This window comes from Anabrus simplex, chromosome 1 (genome assembly GCF_040414725.1).
Source record: "Anabrus simplex isolate iqAnaSimp1 chromosome 1, ASM4041472v1, whole genome shotgun sequence".
Taxonomy (NCBI): Eukaryota; Metazoa; Arthropoda; class Insecta; order Orthoptera; family Tettigoniidae; genus Anabrus; species Anabrus simplex.
The window spans coordinates 1797802248-1797819566 of NC_090265.1; the positions used below are offsets into that span (position 1 = coordinate 1797802248).

A 17319-nucleotide genomic window follows, 5' to 3' on the forward strand; every position below is an offset into this window, starting at 1 on the left:
TACAAGACACCAGTTGTTTTCGATCCACAATTAGTACATTGTGCCGTAGCACAATTAACTTTATATTTAGAAACCTTACTCATCTTTAACACAACAACCAACACAATACGGAAAATGTTACAAAACTGCGTACCGCAAAATAGATCTATACTGAAAGCGAGTTCCTTATAGTTCACCGCTACAGCTGCCGACAGGAGAGACCTCCACGTGACGTCAGCATGAGGCGATGATATGCTGGAAGCAAAGCGCGGGAGTCGGGAATGAGCCCCCCTGGTATGGCACATTTATAAGTAGGGGTTTCAAATATAAGAGAAATACAACGCCACTACTAAATTAGAAGAATGGTATCCTAAGTTTTTACAAATATACATTTTATTGAACTGAGAAAAGAGCACACACAAAATACTAATATAGAATATGCCATGAAATTTAACATTAATCAAAATTGAGTAGCCTAGTTACAAACATGGCCAACTCCATTTTTTTAAAAATCGGGGTTATTGCCGATTCATACAGTAAAGAATATGGGGAATCTCATTACGAGATTAGTTAGTATCAAAATCGGCCATAACAGTCTTAATTTAGCATTATAAAATTAACCTAAGTTACATAAACGTCCAACTCCTTAAGGCATTGGTAACAAAATCGACCAATTCCACGTCGACCAATCATAAGTTTCAATTTAATCACGTGACTGGCACAGATGTTTGTGGGAACTGCAAGTAAACAGTGGTTGTTGATATTGTGTGATATGAACGATTGCTGTACTAGAAATTTTTTGCTGTTGTTAATAGTTTTATTATACCGTAAAAGGAATTAGGCAATTATACATCAAAAGGCTACTTTGTGATATGGAGAAAAATATCACTGGCCATTCTTACATGCCGAGCGATAGAGTTTTTGGAACAATTGTAAGAGATTTAAAGAAGGTGGGTACAATTGTTCAACTAGAAGACTACCACGATGTTTTTAGGAAACATGGAATGGTAAAGCTCCTGAAAACCCACTGGAATAATCTTGATTGGAAAGCTGAAGCTAAAACGTGTGTGAAAGATTCTGGAGCACTTCACTTTAAAATTTCACAAATTAAAAGACTTGTGCTTACAAGAAAGTCAAACTCGATTACTGTTAGTGGGGAACTCAACTACAATTTTGAGATTGCGCAGTCTTTGTCAGTTACGAAAAAAGATAAACGGTAGAGGTAAAAGGTAAACGACCGAAAGATATAAATCCTACAGAACTAGTTCCTGGCATCAGAGTAAAGCCATTGAAGTTACAAGATGTGAGAAATTTGCTTCAGAAACAGTATGGAGAGGAGTGGAACAAACATGAGAAACTGAAATGGTTTCAAAAGATTATTGACGAAAATGACACCAAGCCAGAGGTACCTGCAGCGGCTGATTGTTGTGAATGTCTCATTCAGAATACTGAGGGTGATTTTGAAGTTGTTGAAGTGATTCTGCAGTTTCAAAAAACTGAAAACTATCATAGAATGTATGAAAGATCAACTTTCTTATATTTGTCTCATTTATGAAATAACCACATTTTCCTCATTAAAATTGACAATTTTACATATTACGTGTTTGTTGAATGCATCTGTCATAAATTTTAGAATTACTGACCATTTTACTATGTTAAATCAGTGCATTAGGCGTGGACATCAGTTACAAAGGTGGCCAGCTCCAATGTTTACTTACAAACTTGGCCAACTCCATATTTCAACAGTGATTTTCTACTGAACTATGGAATATCATATAAAAATATTTATGTAAATATATTTCTGATATTGCTGAGAATCTGCATTCAAAAAATTAACTCAAAAGGTAAGTAGGAAATGTATTAAACAGTTTTTTGCCTCTCCTGAAAAATTTTAAGAAATGGAGGTGGCCATGTTTGTAACTGGACTACTCAAATATATGATGGATTTAAATCGGTGAAATTAATGTTCATCTGTCTTTTCAGAATTTGCATTCTGCACCAAATAATCCCATAATACTTGAGAGGCATTCCCTCATTATCATTTAAACTGTTCACACACATTGTTAAAAGCACTCATTGATTAATTAATTATGTACAATAAAAGGCATATTTTTAATTACACGTTGTGTAATTATCATGACTTCGTATTCATGAGTTGAAGTTCGTTGTATCTTGTTGTTTGTTGATCTTCTGTGATCATGTAAGGTATGATCACGTGGTTGAAGCGATGCTTTAATTATGATAAGCACATCCCATAATATTTGAAAGTCATATTATAATTCCTACTAATTAACCTTATTCGAATATTATTTACATGATGTAAATAATCACACGAGCATATTTCGCCCGAATATTAATAATACCATAAAATGAGACAATGCAAATACAACGCTGTGCCTATGGACAACATATTGACAACAATACCATGATATCACATACAATAACACACTTATCTGAAGGCTAATCACATATAATAACACTTTTAATATATACACAGGTATATGGAAGGTGTGGTCCCTCCATCATCAAAATGACAGTGACGGTATTCGTCACCCTCGGATGGCGTCGAACCCATAGTCTTCTTGCGATTGGGTGCATGCTTACATCCTAAATCGAATAAAATAAATAAAAGAAAGGTTGGGAGGAATTCTTCCATCTCCTAATATGTTAACACGGTGATAATTTATTACTTTGTGCGTGAGTGTTATGCCGTGTTTTACCAGAAATGAACAGTCAGTCAACGTCCCAAGAATTGTGAAGCCTTGCGGCGCGATCGTTCCCCTCAGACACACGACCGTAAATCTTCAGCTGGCACTTTCACTAAACATAACGATAATCCATACTGACCGAGCTCGAGAGCTGCAGTCGCTTAAGTGCGGCCAGTATCCAGTATTCGGGAGATAGTAGGTTCGAACCCCACTGTCGGCAGCCCTGAAAATGGTTTTCCGTGGTTTCCCATTTTCACACCAGGCAAATGCTGGGGCTGTACCTTAATTAAGGCCACGGCCGCTTCCTTCCCACTCCTAGCCCTTTCCTGTCCCATCGTCGCCATAAGACCTATCTGTGTCGGTGCGACGTAAAACAACTAACAAAGAAAATAATCCATACTGCCCCTTTTAACTCTCTTCAGGAAGGAGATCTCTCTTCCCTCAGCAGCCTCGACAATAAATTCGGCTTAATGCTGCCTCTTATGGTACAACTTTAACATACTTTATTTCCATATGGTGTTATTCAACCTATTTCATTGTCATTAGTGTGGGATAATCCATCACACTTTACATAAATTGTCTTTTGAACATTCACATTTTCATTTCGCTTCAAACTATCAAATGGTGACGTATTATATGACCATCGTTCTCACTTCGACATTCCAAACACACAGATATTTGCAGAAGAATCTATTCTTCGGGACATTTTAAAAATTTACATATGATATTCGCGATCTAAGAATCATATTTGCACCGGTGTTGTATCTTTAACTTCTAAAATACCCTGTCTTACGTGTGAAGTATAAAGTAAAGCATTTGATAGGGTGGATCATGGGAGACTACTGGCAAAAATGAGTGCAATTGGACTAGACAAAAGAGTGACTGAATGGGTTGCCATATTTCTAGAAAATAGATCTCAGAGAATTAGGGTAGGTGAAGCTTTGACCCTGTAATAATTAAGAGGGGAATTCCTCAAGGCAGTATTATCGGACCTTTATGTTTTCTTCTATATATAAATGATATGAGTAAAGGAGTGGAATCGGAGGTAAGGCTTTTTGCGGATGATGTTATTCTCTATAGAGTGATAAATAAGTTACAAGATTGTGAGCAACTGCAGCGTGACCTCGAAAATGTTGTGAGATGGACAGCAGGCAATGGTATGATGATAAACGGGGTTAAAAGTCAGGTTGTGAGTTTCACAAATAGGAAAAGTCCTCTCAGTTTTAATTACTGCGTTGATGGGGTGAAAGTTCCTTTTGGGGATCATTGTAAGTATCTAGGTGTTAATATAAGGAAAGATCTTCATTGGGGTAATGTAAATAAAGGGTACAGATCTCTGCACATGGTTATGAGGGTGTTTAGGGGTTGTAGTAAGGATGTAAAGGAGAGGGCATATAAGTCTCTGGTAAGACCCCCAACTAGAGTATGGTTCCAGTGAATGGGACCCTCACCAGGATTACCTGATTCAAGAACTGGAAAAAATCCAAAGAAAAACAGCTCGATTTGTTCTGGGTGATTTCCGACAAAAGAGTAGCGTTACAAAAATGTTGCAATGTTTGGGTTGGGAAGAATTGAGAGAAAGAAGAAGAGCTGCTCGACTAAGTGGTATGTTCCGAGCTGTCAGCGGAGAGTTGGCGTGGAATGACATTAGTAGACGAATAAGTTTGAATGGCGTTTATAAAAGTAGGAAAGATCACAATATGAAGATAAAGTTGGAATTCAAGAGGACAAACTGGGGAAAATATTCATTTATAGGAAGGGGAGTTAGGGATTGGAATAACTTACCAAGGGAGATGTTCAATAAATTTCCAATTTCTTTGAAATCATTTAGAAAAAGGCTAGGAAAGCAACAGATAGGGAATCTGCCACCTGGGCGACTGCCCTAAATGCAGATCAGTATTGATTGATTGATTGATTGATTGATTGATTGATTGATTGATTGATTGATTGATTGATTGATTGATTGATTGATTGTAGTCCAAGAACCTTCTGATGATACATAACGATTCATCACATGATAATAATTGAAATTATTTAAATGAACATTACTCCCATTCATTATAATACTCCACAAAAATTAAATACTAATATCTTATAATTATCATGCATTAATCTTCCCAGGGGGTAAACAAAATGCTGGTTTCCATACCAGTAAAGAAATCCCTACAATATTAAACTAAGGAAACTATAATCCCTTTGAAATAGCTTGCGATCATCATTTACATTTTACCTAATTAACATGCAAAATTTACTTATTTACAGGTGGGAAATAACAACTTTCAAACATAAGAATTTGTGAAATGTACTTATCGATTGTGATCATTCTTCTTCGGGATAGGCACATCCATAAACTGTCATCACGACGTCCATGTTGTAGATTTGACCAGGGGTTGGATGGTCTTTGAAACACCTGATGCACTAGGACGAAGAATAGGTGGACAGCTCGTAGACTCTTCCTTCAAGATCGATTGCCAGTTCACATATGCACTGAGGAAACAATGTGATTATAGCTGCGTTAATTATGCAATACGTACTACAATCGGATACGGTTTGAATTACTCATATACTTAAGTATGCCAACCCGGTAACGATAATGTTCTGCTGTTTCGTTACCCTGATCCTCTTATTTGCATATACAGTTATCAACACTCAAAATGTTATTGAAGTATCGCGTACACACTAGCACTGTAACTTGATGTTAAGGATTTGAATTTTGCCTTGTTTACAACACCTCCACATGTAAGGCAAATCACTCATTACGTTTATATATTCGGCAGACGTTGCCCATTTATTATTATTATTATTATTATTATTATTATTATTATTATTATTATTATTATTATTATTATTATTATTATTATTATAGGGAAACCATTATTTTTCTTATTAAATTCTCGTTTCAACTCTATAGTTGTAATGTTGACTACGTTTTTACGGCACTTCACTTTATTTGATCAATTGTACTTTAATTGCGTCATGCACACATTCATCCCTGTACATCCTGCCGAGATGCCACACAGCTCACTGTTGATAGATTATTCCTGCTTCACCCACTTTGGTGATTACAACATAGTACGGAATATCACAGTGGACAAACTATTCACAGTCTGTGGCATATGAGTGATTAATATACTCAAACCAACAATTTACACTGTATTTCACCACTCATGTGGTACAAGTGTAGCACTGCACCACAAATGAATATGTTGCACAACTGAACTGACCGTACGAACAACTGCACGTCTGAATGGTCCGAGAACACTGTAGATACTGGATGGATAGTCCTCAGTTCAATTTCTTTTATGCTGCGGAGGGTTAGAATCGAGGATGGGAGATAAACACGCCCACTTCTCGAACATCGCTCCGCTAATAACAATTTCTCGAAATTGATTAGGTTATCAAAAGATAGCTCTGACCTTCTATATACAACTGATCGAATCTCATCCTTGTCGGATCATAGGTTTAATCATACTCATCAAAGCGTCACCTAGCACTTTTCTGGTAGTTGACACTACGCCTTGGAAAAATCCAGCTTAGGCTCGCCTGGCCAGACTCATGACGTCTTTTCGTAATTCGCCGCACCCATACACATCGCGTAATTGCTGATATGTTAAGTAAGTGGAATATGTTTCGCTGTCATAATTAACTAGAAAACTCTCTGATTATGATGAGCTCTTACTTGTAAATATTCGTTGCGTATGTCAGGATACACGTCATTAATATTATTCTCATCGTTGTGATTTTCTAAAGAAGTGAAGGTTTTTGGCTGGCATCACTGAGTACACTAACAAATACTTAGGGAATTATGTTTCCCTAGGTTAACCCGACTGGCTGTCACGTGGTATTTGCCTCTTCTTACTCACTCCCACAAGAGAGAGAACATTTCTATTTGCTGGCTACCCCATGACTTACTTTCGTCATTACGAGCAAATCCCTTGAAACAGCGGCGAGTCGTTCGTGCCCCGTATAGTGCTAGAATCTGCTGGTTGTTCGACTAATCACCATAGAATGACGCGGAAAATGGCATATTATTGTCACAGGATGTCCCGATATGCTATTTACAGTATCGTGAACGGTCACAATACTACAGAGGTGACTAGATAGTGACAACATTTAGGTTCCAAAAACAGAGTTCAAATGTGAAGTCTTACCAAATCATAGTCACCCCAATACCAAGTTGTATGGGAATTACAAGAGGGTGAACACTCTGTATTCCCCAAGTTACGTCTTGAATAAAGTCCTTAGATTTGTTTGAGAATTTTCATTTAAAAGATGATGAAGAGCTTTACATTAAGAAAGAATTTTGAAACTTTCCCCTCAAGTTAGCTTTCTGAAACTATCACATACTTAAAAGATGTCTGCCAATACCTTGAGCTGGTGGGCCTTCCGACGACCGGCCTCACTACATACGCACTATAAACCTAATGACTAGAGCGATGGAAAAGACAACATGGTCCAAAATATCCCAGCTTTTACAGCGGAGGGGAACGTTCCAGAACTCTCTGGGCCGAAGCGCTGTACTCACACTCAATTCTGATTGGCTAATTTAATGAATATTCAAAATTTCTGATTGGTTGATAATTTCATGAAGAAGGAAGAGAGAACAGTGTTAGTAACCTCAGAACACGATTATTATTATTATTATTATTATTATTATTATTATTATTATTATTATTATTATTATTATTATTATTATTATTATTATTATTATTATTGACTTCGAGAGACGATGGCTCAGCACTGAAAATGACTTTCCGTGGCTTCACAATTTTACATTAGGCAAAATGTAGCTACATCGTTGGATCCGTGGTAGAGTTGGCGAGTTCGATCCCGGCTTAGGTAGTCGATTTTTGAACGACAGTCAAAAATGTTGGCACTTCGTATCACTGCTGTTCTCTTCGGTGGTACACACTGCGTCACCCGACAAAATTAAATTAACTCCGTCATAGTTACAGTAGAATTCCTTTTTCACTGCTAGATAGCAGCACAATCGGGTTGTCGAAAACGGCAGGCAGGTAGGCCTACCTAGTTGGCACCAATTTAGAAGGGTTGAATTATGGAAGCTTGTGGCTGAAATCATACTATTGATATTATTATTATTATTATTATTATTATTATTATTATTATTATTAATTTCCCTTTATCCAGCTGTAGCCGGGTAGGGGCAAATATGTTTCCTCTCCATTTTCTTCGGTCTTTTTCACCACTCCTCCTCCAACACTGTGTCCCAGTCCAGGTTTCTTCCTATAATGCTGCGTTGGATGGTATCCTTCCATCTCAATCGTGGTCGTCCACAACCTCTCCTTCCTTGCATTTGCATTTCCATCACCTGTTTTGGCATTCTTTCGTCACTCATTCGCTTTATGTGCCCAAACCATCTTAGTCTGCTCTTCTCTATTCTATCATTCATTTTTTCCACTCCAATTTCTTCCCGGATTTTCTCATTCCTTATTTTGTCTCTTCTACTCTTCTCTATCATACTCCTCAAGAACTTCATTTCGGCTGCCTGTATTCGACTCTCATCCTTCTTTGTCATTGTCCAAGTTTCTGCTCCGTAAGTTGTTATGGGTACGTAATACATCTTGTACATAGTTTCCTTTGCTTCCATTGACATATCTTTGTCCCATAACATGTCTCTTACACTATGATAGAAGCAGCTTCCAGCTTGAATCCTCTTACTAATCTCAGCATCCAGTCGAGCATTCTCCATTAATTCACTCCCCAGGTATTTGAACGTTTCCACTACTTCGAGAGGCTTGCCTGAAAGTCTAATTTGACCTTTCCCTTCTTTCTCCCCTCTAGTCATAACAAGGGTTTTACTCTTCTCTACACTTATTTTTAACCCACATTCTTCTATTTTCCCATTCAACACAACCAACTGTTCTTGAACCTTCCTCTCGTCTTCTTCCCAAATCACAATATATATTTATTTTTTTTGCTAGGGGCTTTACGTCGCACCGACACAGATAGGTCTTATGGCGACGATGGGATAGGAAAGGCTTAGAAGTTGGAAGGAAGCGGCCGTGGCCTTAATTAAGGTACAGCCCCAGCATTTGCCTGGTGTGAAAATGGGAAACCACGGAAAACCATCTTCAGGGCTGCCGATAGTGGGATTCGAACCTACTATCTCCCGGATGCAAGCTCACAGCCACGCGCCTCTACGCGCACGGCCAACTCGCCCGGTGAAATCACAATATAATCTGCAAATAACAACATGTTCATTTCTCTTCCTCCATATTCTGCTTTTGCTGTTCTCATGATGTCATCCATTACTATTGTAAACAGGATTGGTGATAGAACACTTCCCTGCCTCAGCCCACTAGTTATTTTGAACCATCTTGTCCTACCAACTTGTGTTTGCATGCAACTACAACATTCCTTGTACATTACCATGATCATTTTTATTAATCCCTGTCCAATTCCTTTTTGCACCAGACTGTCCCAAACTTTAGTCCTGGGGACACTGTCATATGCCTTTTCAATGTCAACGAATGTCATCACCATATCATTCCCGTACTCCCATTGCTTTTCCATTAGCTGTCTCATAATGAAAATGGGCTCTATTGTTGACCTTCCACTTCTGAAACCAAACTGATTTTCCAGTATCTGATTCTCAACCCTCAACCTTATTCTACTTTCCAGTATCCTCTCCATTATCTTAGCAACATGCGATATTATAGTAATTCCCCTGTAGTTCTTCAAAACTTTCTTATCACCTTTCTTGAAAATTGGGATGATGATTCCTTTTTGCCAATCATCAGGGACCTCCTTATTCTCCCACACAATCCTGAGAACCCGATATGTCCACTGCAGGCCTACAGCTGAGCTGCCTTTATCATCACCATTGAAATTTCATCTATTCCAGTAGTTTTTCCATTCTTCATCTTTCTTACTGCCATTTCAATTTCATTCATTGTAATTTCCATTTCTTCATCAACTAATTGCCTTTCCTGGTCGTCCATTGAATGACTGTCATCAGTTCTTACGTTCAGCAACTTCTGAAAATACTCTCTCCATCTATTCCTTATTTCTACTGGCTTTGTTAATATTATGCCGTCTTCATCCTTCACAAATCTGGTGTTTACATGACCTCTCTTTTTGTTTCTTTAGATACCATACAGTAATTTCTTGCTGCCCTGCATATCATCTCTCAATTTCTGTGTGAATAAGGCCCAGCTCTTCCTCTTTTCTTCCTCCACTACTTTCCTGGTCAAAATCTTTGCCTCCACATATTTTCTTCAACTTTCTTCAGTCTTAGATGTTTTCCATGCTTTCCATGCCATTTTCTTTTCCTTCACTTTAATCTTTACCTTATCATTCCACCAGTGTGTCTTTTAGTCCTTCACATTCCCTGATGTTCTACCACATACCTTTTCTGCACATCCAACCAGTGCTTGCTTAAATCTTTTCCATTCATCTTCAACACTTCCCACCTCCGTCCTGGGTACCAAGGGTATTAGTCCCCTTTGAAGTTCTTCTTGTATGCTTTTCTCTTTCAACTTAATACTTTAATTCTTTTCTCTCTTCTTAATGGGTTTTTTCAATCTTTCCCACTTTCAATTTTCCTATCACAACTCTATGATCTCCACCAAAGGCTCCTTCAGGCATATCTGTAACATCTAAAAGGTCTTCCGGTGTTCTTTCTCTATGATTATATAATCAATCATTGTATTTGTTCTTCTGTCTCCCCAACTATACCTCGTAATCTTCTGAATGTTCTTCTTCCTAAACCAGGTGTTTCCAACAATCATTTGGTTCCTCATGCAAAAATCCACCAACACCTGGCCTTCTGGGTTTACCTTTCCATATCCAAAGGGCCCTACAACATCTTCCTTTCCTTGTCTTTCCATTCCAATTTGTGAATTTAGATCTCCCATCAATAGTACTTCCTTATCTTCTATCTGTCCACTTCCTCTAAAAAGTCCTCCAGATGTTCTTCTATGCAACCCGTTTGTGGGGCATTCAACTGAGATAGATCTTTCACACCATTTTCAAAATGGAGTCTCTTTACCATCATCCTTCTTAATCTGTTACCGCGCGGCTGTGAGCTTGCATCCGGGAGATAGTAGGTTCGAATCCCACTATCGGCAGCCCTGAAAATGGTTTTCCGTGGTTTCCCATTTTCACACCAGGCAAATGCTGGGGCTGTACCTTAATTCAGGCCACGGCCGCTTCCTTCCAACTCCTAGACCTTTCCTATCCCATCGTCGCCATAAGACCTATCTGTGTCGGTGCGACGTAAAGCCCCTAGCAAAAAAAAAATCTGTTACCCTCCAGGGTCGGTTTTTTCCTCGGACTCAGCGACGGATCTCACCTCTATCACTTCAAAGGCAGTGTCCTGGAGCGTCAGACTTTGGGTCAGGGGGATACAGCTAGGGAGGAAGACCAGTACCTCGCCCTGGCGGCCTCACCTGGTATGCTGAACAGGAGTCTTGTGGGGATGGGAAGATCAGAAGGGATAGACAAGGAAAAGGGAAGGAAGCGGCCGTGGCCTTAAGTTAGGTACCATCACGGGATTTACCGGGAGGAGAATTGGAAAACCACGGAAAACCACTCCGAGGATGGCTGAGGTGGGAATCGAAACCACCTCTACTCTGTTGACCTCCCGAGGCTGAGTGGACCCCGTTCTAGCCTTCGTGCCACTTTTCAAATTTCGTGGCAGAGCCGAGAATCGAACCCGGGCCTCCAGGGATATTATTATTATTCCCAGTCCTATCCCTTTCCTGCCTCCATGTCACCGAAAATTCTGTCTGTGTTAGTACGACATTTAAACTGATGCCAGTAAAAAAGTAATTAATGTTCCGTCTTGCATACTTTTTTCCAACTAATTGGGTAGAATCTCTTTTAATTATATATTTGCTTGGAGTAAGCTACGGGACAGGCCTAAGCCTTTACAAGACAATTCATCATTTTACTCCAAAACTAATACAAGCATTGTCGTTTCAGGTTGAACTCGCCGACATGTCGATCGATAGTTGATCTTGTCCGGCTGCACTCATGGAATGAGGAAGATAATGCGACGAGGAGGGAGCAGCAACACCATATTTATTTTCCTCTATTTTGATTGAAATAAAGATAGAAGAACGAGTTAAAAATAAATCAAATGTCCTCATCACATCCTGGTTATTTCTGTGTTCTCTGGTGACTTGTGTTAAGCTTCTCCTAGGGGTTAAGGTTGAATCGTATGACTTTTAAGGTGAAAATTTCGTCATCAGGGAGGCGGTTGAAATACGTACATACCCAGATAACTTCAACCGCGATACAGGCTACAACTTCAACAACAAATTATGGCTACCTATTATCAGAACCATTAGAGAAAGATGCTTTACTGTTGCCGTTCGTTGTCCTAGCATGGGGCTAAAATGGCGTCCCTATTACATCATAGGGCACCATTTTAAGTTCTTTGTTGCTAACTCTTAGCAACCTTTGCTGCGTCATGTTTAATTTTTCTATTTCTCGTGTGGACGAAAGGCAAGGTTCCTTTTTGAAACGCGTTGCAAGTGTTTATATAGTTCATTACACGGCATAAACCCAAAATATACATCATGCATAGAAAATTTCGTCCTTGAATCCACTGAGATCTCCTCGGTGGAAAACTAGCAGCTAACCCAGTGCTCTATTCTTGCCTGCAACCTTCCTCCTCGTGCAACACATACTAGATAAACCATGCGTAATGGACAAAAGTATAAAACTATGTTTGGTGACGGCATTTCTAAGGAGAGACACTTTATGTACAATATTTCAAGAGCCAATTTGAAATCCTAAACAGCCGAATAAATCAGATCACGACTGCCTCCTCGTATTTTTCGACTGTGGAGTTCGTGAAGTAATACCTTTCATTTCTGACGTAACCTTCATGTCCATCGAGGAGAACACGGCAATATCTCAGCAGTTGGACTGAACCTTTGCTGTCCTGAGCTTTACTGACCTAATCCAGTTTTACAGCATCCTCCGAAATTTTAGAAGCTCTTCCCATATTTAAAATTATTCCAGAATATATGACATAGATGCAAATCTTCTGAACTTTTCCATCCTGACTTTCCAAACACAGGCTACACGGCTGCGCATCAATACAGTATTACACTATCCGTTAAAATGTTAACAGTTTTAAGAGAAAGTGTGCTACGCTAATATATGACCTACCACTAAATTCACTGGGACAATCGAAGAGTAAAATCTTGCGAAGATTTCGAACTTGGTCCAGTCCACGGCAGCTGGTCCAGTCTATCTATGTCTGACGTTGAACCACATATTTTGGGGTACGGAGAAAGAGGAAGGGGAGAGGGTGATGACCTAGATAGGTTAGACCCCATTAAACAACAATCATTATCAGAAAGTTAGTTCTATCGTTCAGTGTTCATTGCTTATGATAATTTAATTTTCAGTTAAAGAATAAAAACATATATTTCTAAACATATTCCGAAACTTTCCAACTTTGTATTCCGAAATATGATTTTTACATGTGGCAACACCGTTCCAACAATACAATTAAGATTGTCTATGGCCGTGAATGTTTACGTTATACACTGACGGTAAAGAAAGTTAGTAACTTCCTGTTACTCGTTCCTTACAGGTCAGGCTACTTAAAAAACAAACTTGTAAACATTTTGACGTAAATATGTACTAAGGCTGCGGATCTGCGCTACGGAACTTAGTGTGATGGAAGTGTAACCCTAGCAACCGTACAGGCTCTGATGTAAGGTATGGATGGATGGTCAGACGATGTTATCTAGCAACCGTGCAGGCTGTGATGTAAGGTATGGATGGATGGTCAGACGAGGTTACCTAGCAACCGTGCAGGCTGTGATGTAAGGTATGGATGGATGGTCAGACAATGTTATCTAACACTGTGCAGGCTGTGATGTAAGGTATGGATGGATGGTCAGACAATGTTATCTAACAACCGTGCAGGCTGTGATGTAAGGTATGGATGGATGGTCAGACAATGTTATCTAACAACCGTGCAGGCTGTGATGTAAGGTATGGATGGGTGGTCAGACAATGTTATCTAACAACCGTGCAGGCTGTGATGTAAGGTATGGATGTACCGGTATGGTCAGACAATGTTACCTAACAACCGTGCAGGCTGTGATGTAAGGTATGGATGGATGGTCAGACAATGTTACCTAGCAACCGTGCAGGCTGTGATGTAAGGTATGGATGGGTGGTCAGACAATGTTATCTAACAACCGTGCAGGCTGTGATGTAAGGTATGGATGGATGGTCAGACAATGTTACCTAGCAACCGTGCAGGCTGTGATGTAAGGTATGGATGGGTGGTCAGACAATGTTATCTAACAACCGTGCAGGCTGTGATGTAAGGTATGGATGTACCGGTATGGTCAGACAATGTTACCTAACAACCGTGCAGGCTGTGATGTAAGGTATGGATGTACCGGTATGGTCAGACAATGTTACCTAGCAACCGTGCAGGCTGTGATGTAAGGTATGGATGGATGGTCAGACAATGTTACCTAACAACCGTGCAAGCTGTGATGTAAGGTATGGATGTACCGGTATGGTCAGACAATGTTACCTAGCAACCGTGCAGGCTGTGATGTAAGGTATGGATGGATGGTCAGACGAGGTTACCTAGCAACCGTGCAGGCTGTGATGTAAGGTATGGATGTACCGGTATGGTCAGACAATGTTACCTAGCAACCGTGCAGGCTGTGATGTAAGGTATGGATGTACCGGTATGGTCAAACAATGTTATCTAACATCCGTGCAAGCTGTGATGTAAGGTATGGATGTACCGGTATGGTCAGACAATGTTATCTAACATCCGTGCAAGCTGTGATGTAAGGAATGGATGGATGGTCAGACAATGTTACCTAGCAACCGTGCAGGCTGTGATGTAAGGTATGGATGTACCGGTATGGTCAGACAATGTTACCTAGCAACCGTACAGGCTGTGATGTAAGGTATGGATGTACCGGTATGGTCAGACAATGTTATCTAACATCCGTGCAAGCTGTGATGTAAGGAATGGATGGATGGTCAGACAATGTTACCTAGCAACCGTGCAGGCTGTGATGTAAGGTATGGATGTACCGGTATGGTCAGACAATGTTATCTAACAACCGTGCAAGCTGTGATGTAAGGTATGGATGGATGGTCAGACAATGTTATCTAACAACCGTGCAAGCTGTGATGTAAGGTATGGATGTACCGGTATGGTCAGACAATGTTATCTAACATCCGTGCAAGCTGTGATGTAAGGTATGGATGGATGGTCAGACAATGTTACCTAGCAACCGTGCAGGCTGTGATGTAAGGTATGGATGTACCGGTATGGTCAGACAATGTTACCTAGCAACCGTGCAGGCTGTGATGTAAGGTATGGATGTACCGGTATGGTCAGACAATGTTATCTAACAACCGTGCAAGCTGTGATGTAAGGTATGGATGTACCGGTATGGTCAGACAATGTTATCTAACATCCGTGCAAGCTGTGATGTAAGGTATGGATGTACCGGTATGGTCAGACAATGTTATCTAACATCCGTGCAAGCTGTGATGTAAGGTATGGATGGATGGTCAGACAATGTTACCTAGCAACCGTGCAGGCTGTGATGTAAGGTATGGATGTACCGGTATGGTCAGACAATGTTACCTAGCAACCGTACAGGCTGTGATGTAAGGTATGGATGTACCGGTATGGTCAGACAATGTTACCTAGCAACCGTACAGGCTGTGATGTAAGGTATGGATGGATGGTCAGTGTTACCTAGCAACCGTGCAAGCTGTGATGTAAGGTATGGATGGATGGTCAGACAATGTTATCTAACAACCGTGCAGGCTGTGATGTAAGGTATGGATGGATGGTCAGACAATGTTATCTAACAACCGTGCAGGCTGTGATGTAAGGTATGGATGGATGGCCATGACCGACAGGCATATTTATGATAATTTAATTTTCGTAAAGGTAAAATTGGTTTCCTTCATCACTATACAATGGAGATATGTCGTGATAAATCATGCGTAGAATAGTTTCTGACGTGATATTCATTGTACGCTCGAACTTTAGTGTAACGAAATCAAGCGCTCACATCCGGGCTTATATCCGAATGGTTGACGTAGGCCTACCGTTTTGGGGTTTTAAGAGGAAATTTGACAATCGATAGGCGCAGGAGAGGGCGAGTTGGTGATGAGCACATGTTGTGTCTCTCAATGTTTATTGTCAGTTTCTGTTTATTTTATTTTCGTGAGATTTCCATGCGAGGGGGTGGGAGTTCTAAGCCCCAGGTACCCCTCCCCCCGCCAACGCCTCACTTAAATACACGAACGTGGGAGCTTTAAAAATGTTATGATTTTGAGACAGACTTAAATTGTGCTATTTATTATTATTAATATTATATCCGGCTCCATAGCTAAGTGGTTAGCGTACTGGCCTTTTGGTCACAGGGGTCACGGGTTCGATTCCCGGCAGGTTCGGGAATTTTAACCACCATTGGTTAATTTCTCTGGCACAGTAGGCTTGATGTATATGTTGTCTTCATTATCATTATTTCATCACGAGGCGCAGGTCGCCTACGGGAGTCAAATAGAAAGACCTGCACCTGGCGAACCGAACATGTCCTCGGACACTCCCGGCACTAAAAGCCATACTCCATTTCATTTCATTAGTATTATTATTATTATTATTATTAACAAATGTATCGTAATTGGGAAATATCCGGGTGGTAATGATCACTTACAGTTGTGTAATAATAAAGTAAAGTTAAAACATAACAACAACAACAAGCAATTCTATGGAAAGAAAATATTACTGGGATACTACTAGTTCAACATTCTAATTCCATCATCATCATATACAAATTCGCACGTACCTTAAATCATTCAAATTCCTTAATAGTACAATGTGGAGTGGGTTGCGCGTTACATTAAAATATGACACCTTCACATGGAAATTTACACGAAACTTACAGGATGCTGGAGTCCATTCTTGGAGCATCATACATTCTTGGGCAAAAGCTTTAAGACAGCTGCACGTAATGTATTGAAGTCATCAGTTCCCCGACTGACAAACGAATGTTTGCCATACTTTTTACTTTATACGGATGGTCCGGGTTTTTGTAGTCGACTGCTCAACTCTCCCCAAGCATATTTCTAGAAAATAGAACTCAGAGAATTAGAGTAGGCGAAGCTTTATCTGACCCTGTAATAATTAAGAGGGGAATTCCTCAAGGCAGTATTATCGGACCTTTATGTTTTCTTATATATATAAATGATATGAGTAAAGGAGTGGAATCGGAGGTAAGGCTTTTTGCGAATGATGTTATTCTCTGTAGAGTGATAAATAAGTTACAAGATTGTGAGCAGCTACAGGGTGACCTCGAAAATGTTGTGAGATGGACAGCAGGCAATGGTATGATGATAAACGGGGTTAAAAGTCAGGTTGTGAGTTTCACAAATAGGAAAAGTCCTCTCAGTTTTAATTACTGCGTTGATGGGGTGAAAGTTCCATTTCGGGATCATTGTAAGTACCTAGGTGTTAATATAAGAAAATACCTTCATTGGGGTAATCACATAAATGTGACTGTTATTAAAGGGTACAGATCTCTGCACATGGTTATGAGGGTATTTAGGAGTTGTAGTAAGGATGTAAAGGAGAGGGCATATAAGCCTC

At 39.9% G+C, this 17319-nt stretch overlaps 1 protein-coding gene across 1 annotated transcript in view; it reads left to right on the forward strand.

Annotated features, from left to right (window-relative positions):
• LOC136882978 (uncharacterized) overlaps positions 1-11793 on the forward strand; it is a 60702-nt gene extending 48909 nt beyond the window's left edge. The window contains exon 12 of the mRNA XM_067155163.2: positions 11634-11793. Within this exon, the coding sequence (XP_067011264.2) occupies positions 11634-11666 (33 nt within the window). The 3' untranslated portion in view covers positions 11667-11793. The remainder of the gene's footprint in view (positions 1-11633) is intronic.
• The last annotated feature ends 5526 nt before the right edge of the window (positions 11794-17319 follow it).